This window comes from Aulostomus chinensis, chromosome 10 (genome assembly GCF_037954235.1).
Source record: "Aulostomus chinensis isolate RoL2024-O1b breed Wild chromosome 10, RoL_Achi_v1.0, whole genome shotgun sequence".
In the NCBI taxonomy this organism is placed as follows: Eukaryota; Metazoa; Chordata; class Actinopteri; order Syngnathiformes; family Aulostomidae; genus Aulostomus; species Aulostomus chinensis.
The window spans coordinates 29,482,787-29,490,341 of record NC_141329.1 but is presented as its reverse complement, the minus strand read 5'-3'; the positions used below and the strand labels follow the sequence as shown (position 1 = coordinate 29,490,341).

At 46.8% G+C, this 7,555-nt stretch overlaps 1 protein-coding gene across 1 annotated transcript; it reads left to right on the top strand.

The window, feature by feature from the left end:
• The first annotated feature begins 2,892 nt into the window (after positions 1 to 2,892).
• Positions 2,893 to 6,992, top strand: LOC147255245 (mRNA decay activator protein ZFP36L1). Its single transcript, XM_086215305.1, has 2 exons — positions 2,893 to 3,195; positions 3,763 to 6,992. Exons 1-2 carry the CDS (start codon positions 3,142 to 3,144, stop codon positions 4,936 to 4,938), a joined length of 1,230 nt encoding a protein of 409 aa, XP_086071431.1. The 5' UTR covers positions 2,893 to 3,141; the 3' UTR covers positions 4,939 to 6,992.
• The last annotated feature ends 563 nt before the right edge of the window (positions 6,993 to 7,555 follow it).

Genomic DNA, 7,555 nt, shown 5'->3' with positions numbered 1-7,555 from the left:
TCTGATCACGGCCTGAGTCATCGACAGGTGGACATTGGAACAGGAGTTGAGGCCACGTATGCAGAAGAATGATGACGAAAGTCAGTATTTGAATAATGGGGAGTAAATTGTCTTGAGTATTATTTTGTGACCGCAGTGCAAGTGTAACGTGGTGTTGCCGAGTGTCTTTGTAGGCGGATCTAGACGAGGTATAAATGTTCCTTATCAGTGTTTATCCTGAAGAAGTGAGGCAGAACTCTATTTCCTGTCCGAGAAGCAGCTACAAATGTCTCGTTTTCACACTCCTCATCTTCTTGGCAGCCTTCATGCTGTTATGTTGTTCAAAGCTCATAAACACAAAAAAAACTTCCTAACTCGGAAGCTCAGACTTCCAACATCCCATGAATGTAGCAAAGTTACAACAGTTTAACCACAATGCTTCCGGTAAGGTGTTCGTTAGCGATAACACTGAGCCACACGTGTCATAGTTTGTTTTAATCTCAGATCAAAGTGCTTGTGGATTATTATTCATACATCTGGACTGAGACATGGAGTGTTTCAACCCAGGCTTTATGACAGTTCAGCTGTCTAAATATATGTGGCTGGAATCACAAAGTAATGCAGGAGGGGGGGAAACATCTTACCCACTGTGTTAGTGAGTGCTTGAAAGGCAAACTACACTTTTTAGATGAAGTATTTCTATGAAGTTTAGTGTTTTAGTGTTTTGTGTTTCTTTTGAGTTTTTGGGGATGGAACTTGCATGTTGGCACAGCTGGACTGCTGCTTTACATCTGCACCGCCGACACCGATAATCATACCGGCTTTTGTCTAAACTGGATCCAGGCTGAATCTCAAAAGGATAGATAAAACAGATCTCTCTCTCTCTCTCTCTCTCTCTCACTCACACACACACACACACACAGTTACGAAAGAACAGATTCAGTTGTTGCTGCACACCACAACACTGTGTGTTCCCGACTGTTACCAAACCAGCCGACCACACGGAGGAACCACATGGGATTGCAGTTATTTAACACTGAACACACACACACACACACACACACACACACACACACACACACCCCAATAACGAATCAGTGATAAGACATTTGTGCTGCCTTTCACTTTTTGTAAGTTTCTGATGCCATGGTTGAATCGTGGTTCCTGGACGTAAACCAGACGGGAGCTCCGTCCTGCAGGGCCGCACACCAGCACGTCAGTTTAGAGAACATCAGAACCACTCCAGATCCACCTGGAACACCTCGTCCAATCAGGGCTGATGCAGTGTTTCCATATAAAAACCCACAACCCAACGACTACGACTGCAGTAGTGATGAATCTCTTCTTGGTGATAGATGAGTTCTGTGAGGTCAAAGGTCAGCTGAGAGAGGCTGCGGTTAATTTAGCTGCCCACCCTGGTGGACCACGTGTGGTCATGATGTGGCCCAGGATGTAAACAAACATGGCGGTGCACGTCCCCAGGTCAGCCACTGCAGTACAGGCATCCACGTACTCACACAGTATTCCCTCTCTTCATGGTACTGTTGCAGGATTGAAAGCTGACTCCCACAAACAGAGACACACTTCCTCTGCAGCTCTTTGAATCCCTGACGGGCTCAACACTCTGCGCACAACACAAACTACACACCAACCCGGATGTACGGGACAATGCACAGCAGCATGAGGCCTTTGAGCTCAGTGAGGGCGCCAGACTACGAAGCCTTTCACACCTCATCCCTGTCGGCCCGTAGAACCACATTGTTAAACAAATGTGACGGAACATCCGCGCCAATCACACTGTCAACAACAACGATGGTACTTTGGCACCGCCTCCTTGATGTGCACCTGTCACTGTAACACTTTTCAGGTCATCGTGAGTCCCAGTGGATGTCTGTGACAAACTGGCAGAAATCCTCAAGTCTGCCCACACAATGTTACATGAGGTGTGTGTTCCATGGAAGACTGCAACAGTACAGAAATGGTTCAGCCAGAGGAGGAAATCCTGTCATCATCTACTCACCGTCATGCCAGTGACAGGTCAGATGAAGATTTTGACTTTTTTTTCTCTAATCTGCCAACATGTGGAGACAAATTGTGGAATTCTGGCAATCTTTTATAAAGACAACAAACTTTTCAAACCCACTGTTGGGTTTCAGTCACCTGGTAAATTATTGGAAAAAAGTACACGTATTGATCAGAGTTTAACAGAACAACACAACTCAATCAACTGGGAACAATGAATCACACAAAACAGCTTTCCAGCTGTCAGAAGTGTGTTGTGCTGAGCGGGCCAATACTGCGTCTCCTCGTGATAGATCAGAACAGTTTGAGACAAAGTTACATTCATCCAGCACATATGAGCAAGTTCAATGAAATGAAAAGAACTTTTAGTCACCGACAGAAAACCCCCAAAATGCACTTTGGGAGTAATTCCTCCTTCACGTCCCTCCACATTTGCCAAGTTAGTAGAATATTGGTGTTTACACTGGAATTCACGTCATTTTTCCAGCATTTGCATTCGATCTCCAAGTGGTGGATTGTGTTATTTGTGTGTCACTATTCATGTTGTTACAGCAGAAAAGCACCACGAAATATTGTGACAGTTTTGAATGTAAATGTGCTGCTGCCTGCACAACTGCACTCATGGCAGTAAAGGTATTTGCAACAGTTGTCATTATCGGCTCGGCTTTATCGATCAGAGAGGGGGGCGGCCCGTTGGGAGGAGAAGAATGCATCTGCAAGGATTTGGTAATGAATGGGTAGAAAAGTAGCTCCATTCAGCTCCCTTCTCTTCTTTCGGTGCCCACCCTACCCCCCAGCACACTGTTACAATGCAAGATCCCTTCCCCCAGCCCCCCCGCACTTCACCCATTAACACACACTCCCTGCCCTGCCCCCTGAAGAACCCGGGCAGGGGGGGCTGGATGGGTGGGTGGTTCCCCCCAACTATTTAAGCAGATTCCAGCAGATGGTGGAGCAACTTTCCTCCAGGAGTCACGTTGTGCTTCCTCTCCTGCACAACGCTCTGACTGTACTTCTCCCCCCCACCCCTCCAGAGAAATCCCCTCCTGGAGCAACTCACTTCAAGTCTTTGGATCCAGGAAGTGTTTTCCAGACATCCAAGTTTTCTCCTTCTCTCAGCGAGGACGGCGGAGCAGAACCATGCCCTCCGAATTTCTCACACCGTTCCTGGAGCTGGATGAGGAGTTCTGCAAGGTGAGATTCACAACGGAAACCATTCATTCATCTGCAAACATGAAACATCCTCACACCAGGTGCAGTACCACTGAAGGTTCAAGGTACAATTTGCTTGTTTGAACTGATCATACAATGTATGATTCATGTGAAACAGAGTGAAATCTGCATTGAAATAAAAATATCTTGAGGTTACTTCTAAAAAGAGTAAAATTAGACAAATTATTTCCAGAGTTACTGAAGCATGATTCCTCCTTCATGTGCCTTGCTTGACAGTACGGTTTAGCTCCAGTGTTTTTGCTGTTGTTGTTAGCCTTTTGGCTGAATATGTATCATTTGAGTTGTGTGTTTATTTTGCAAAAACAGAATGCTTGAACATGAAGAGGAACATCTCAAATTACGAGATTAAAGCATCAAGAGGATGTTTAATCCCTGTTGCTCAGTTGTAGATTCATCTCTCCAATCTAAAAGATCTGAGTCGTTATTTGAGTATCAGCTTTCAAAGGTCTTTCCAGCTGGACGCTGCCGTCTCACTCCAGTGCTTCAGGAATGCAGCAGAGCTCATGTCTGTTCTTCTTTGTGTGACAGAATTTCCGCAGCCTGGAGGCGACAGATGGCTCATCCACCAGCGCGCTGCAGCAACGGCAGCAGGGAGTCCTGGGCTTCCAGCGGCGCCATTCTCTCTGCCCTGTGACCCTTCCCAACTCCAAGTTCAACAGTAGCAGCAGCAGCTCTGAGGTGAATGAGCCAAGCTGGGGGCTCGGTGTGACCTCCAACCCCCAGTGGAGGAGAGAGAGTCAGCTTCCCCGCTCCTCGCTCAGTCACATCCCCTTCAGGATGGACCGCTCTGTCAGCATGATCGAGGGGAACGTGGGCGGCGTGGTTGGCAGAGAGGACAAGATGGCCAATGTTGGTCCACCGCTGCTCCTCCCGCCACCAGGCTTCTGCACCAGCAACACCTCCCTCTCCTCCACTACGTCATCCTGTGCCTCCAAACCTGCAGCTCCCTCACCCCACATCTCCACCCGCTACAAGACCGAACTCTGCCGCACCTTTGAGGAAAGTGGAGCCTGCAAATATGGCACCAAGTGCCAGTTTGCCCACGGCCTGGATGAGCTGAGAGGCCTCAGCCGGCACCCAAAGTACAAAACTGAGCCTTGCCGCACTTTCCACACCATCGGCTTCTGTCCATACGGTGCACGCTGCCACTTCATCCACAACGCCGACGAGCTCCTGAACAACACCGCCGGCCCGCAGCAGAAGCTGAGACCTCCGCTGCTTCGCCACAGCCTCAGTTTTGCTGGCTTCTCCTCCACTCCACAGACCTTCCAGCCTGTTGAGGAGCCTTCCTCCCTCCTCTTCACCAGAGCCTCCTCCGTCTCCCCTCCTCCATCCTCCACAGGGAGCCCCGAGCTCCTCTCTCCTCTCTTCCCTGAGCCAGGGGCCCTGAAGCACTGCCCCTACCCCTTCTCCAGCCTCTCAGACCTGGCTAGCGACAGCGCTGATTCAGCTCTGCGTTTCTACGCAGCCACTGATTCTATCAGATGTCCCAACTTCATATCCAAAAACACCCCCTACCCCCTCCCCCAGAAGCTGCCAGCCTCCCTCCCCAGCCTCCAGCGCTGCTCCTCAGCCGACTCCCTCTCAGAGGAAGGCTACACCTCCTCCTGCTCTTTCAGCTCTTCCTCCAGTGGCACAGAGTCGCCGAGCTTCGAGGGCCGACGTCTGCCCATCTTCAGCCGCCTGTCTGTCTCAGATGAGTAGGCTTCAACTGTGGGGCTGAATTCCACCAGGGATGATGGCCTAAATGTTACGGCTCCATGTGACCAGGACCTGATGTTGGGTTTTTGTCACAAAGCCTTAAAACTTTAGGTTGTCAGTTCTTCCATGAATCCAGCTGAGTAACTAACTTTGTGCATATTGCATTCTTCTCATCCAAGCAGTTGTAGCACTGCTCAGTGTTCGTCCTGTTTTAACTGACTTCTCTTTGTTTTATTCCACAAGGTTGTTCTTCTATGTCGTGTTACTGATGTATACTGTTGTATACCCATTTTTACATCACACATGCTGTTCCTGTTGAGCGGAAGTTCTGTGAGAGAACATCCTGTACTCTGCTTTAAGACTCTTTGCCCATGTGACTGGTGTGCTAAATCCACTTTTCATCCTATTGTGTTTTTATTCAGCCCGACTCAGAGTTTGGACTTGCTTGCCGACTGTCTCAGAGATGCCACTGCAGCACTTCTCCAGTCATATCTGGGCCCTCTTGAACCCTTCATCCGTGAATAAAAAGGTTAAAGAACTGTTTGCTGTCCCTGATGGCCCCACTGATTGATGGCCCCACTGACTGGTGGCCCCACTGATTGGTGGCCCCACTGACTGGTGGCCCCACTGATTGGTGGCCCCACTGACTGGTGGCCCCACTGACTGGTGGCCCCACTGATTGGTGGCCCCACTGATTGGTGGCTGTGGCCAACTGATTGTATTAGTCTTGATTCAGCTGAACCACATTACCAGCAGGAAATAGCAACCATGTAGGCAACCTCTGATTCTAGTGACCAAAGTTAGGGTTCTCCCTGCTAGTACTGCTAACACCTAGCCTAGCCTTTAGCCATGACAGATAATATACAGTGTTATTGACACTTTTTATAGTTATTTATTGCTTTTGGTATGATTTGTTTTAATTATTTCTTGTGTTGGTGATTTTATTTTCTTTTTTAAATGATGCCAGAGAAATTATACTCTACTTCTGCTCGGCTATCTGGTAGCTTTAAGAGGGCCTGTGGAGAGGAGAGGAAGGGAGGGAGGAGGAGGACATTTTGGCATTCGATATTCATGTTGCCTTACTGGCTAATGAGCCTGGCAGAATCAAGACTCGCTGAGCGTTCCCACCACAACCTACTGATATCATGTTGGTGTGAGCCCCCACCGAGTCTACTCTCCTCTCCATCGAGTCTCACACAACCGACTGTAATAACGTTTTCTTTATCCAAATTGTTAACTGCTGTTATTCTAGGTGGTCCAGGAATTCAATAATGTGACACATAGAAAGATGAACGATCATCCCTCCAACGGTCAAGCTGCTGCCAAAAGACAGAAGAATATCATTGTTACTGTCACGAAAGGGCGTGTGTCTATCAGGACAGATGTCACAGCAGAATGTGTCCACGTGAAAATCCTGTGTGCTGCCTCTTCTCTTGCGCAGGTGAAGAGGCAGCGTTTGTTCATAGTTGATTGGCGTCTATCAGAGTTGCCTTGTTGACAATGTGTTTGTAGGTCATTGCACGCTAGCTCGCTAGCTAACCGTTAAGATGGCAGGTAAAAATCAAATCAGGCAAGATTTTCTTTCTGGTCTTGTAATCGATTCAACCTGCCTCATCGCGTCAGAGATGCTTCTCGCTGTTAGCAAGCCGATTTTATAACCTGTGTTAACTTAAAAGTCTTATTTATTTTGTTTTTCAAAGTAAACCTATATTTTGTTGTTTGATATTGTGTTTTTTTTTTTACATAATTTAATTGCATTTATTGTTTACATTCCATTGGTCATGTTGATATCCTAGCTCTTTATCTTAATATATTTGTCCGCCTTGATTTCAAAATAAAGTTTTTGGAAAATAAGAGCTCAAATCCCTTGTGTTAGTACACAAACATTTGTTATTGTTTGTTGAATGAAGAATGTTTATTTCTTTGAGCTTCAGACATTTTCCTGTCAATCAGGTTACCTTTATTCTGATGTTACTACAAAATTGAATCTTCATATGCTTTTATGTCATCTTTCCAACAAGAGGACGGAGGACGTCCACGCTCCCACAGTCCCTATACAGGCATGTGTTCGCTTCTATCCACATACCTGGGGTCCAATAATCTACAGAAACATCCTTCACTCACTATGCATTATATTGAGCTATATTAGCCTGTTAGCAGTCTATGCTAAGGTAGTAGAGTTACACATCTGGATGTGGACGTCCCAGTCTGGTGCTTCGTCACTGATCAGCTCATCTTCCCTCATCTTCAAATCGAAGCAGACGCGAGACACACATTCTGCTTCTACTGTATCAAGAACGTCCTAAACCCGAAAAATCCTACGCCTCGATCAGAACCATTTCCCCAAATCCATTCATAGGACAACAATTACAAAATCTGTGTTGCATTTCGAAACCTGTCATTTTCCGAATAGTAGTAGAACGTAAACGTAGCCAATGGCATTGGAGAATCTTCATGGAGATGGGCGCTCACGCGTCGATCCCTGTTCTGCCAGGAATCTAGACTTCTACTAATTTGATTTTGCATTTGGTGTGAACAGTTTAACACATCTCAGTATTTGCTTTCATTAAAAACTTGTACTTTTACCCACAATAAACACAAAAACTGCTTTAAATGTACT

Excerpts from the sequence above, each read along its gene's own strand:
- LOC147255245 (XM_086215305.1), top strand. The coding sequence starts at position 3,142 with ATGCCCTCCGAATTTCTCACACCGTTCCTGGAGCTGGATGAGGAGTTC. Across the intron at positions 3,196-3,762 it reads TGGATGAGGAGTTCTGCAAG|AATTTCCGCAGCCTGGAGGC; the intron begins GTGAGATTCACA and ends TTTGTGTGACAG.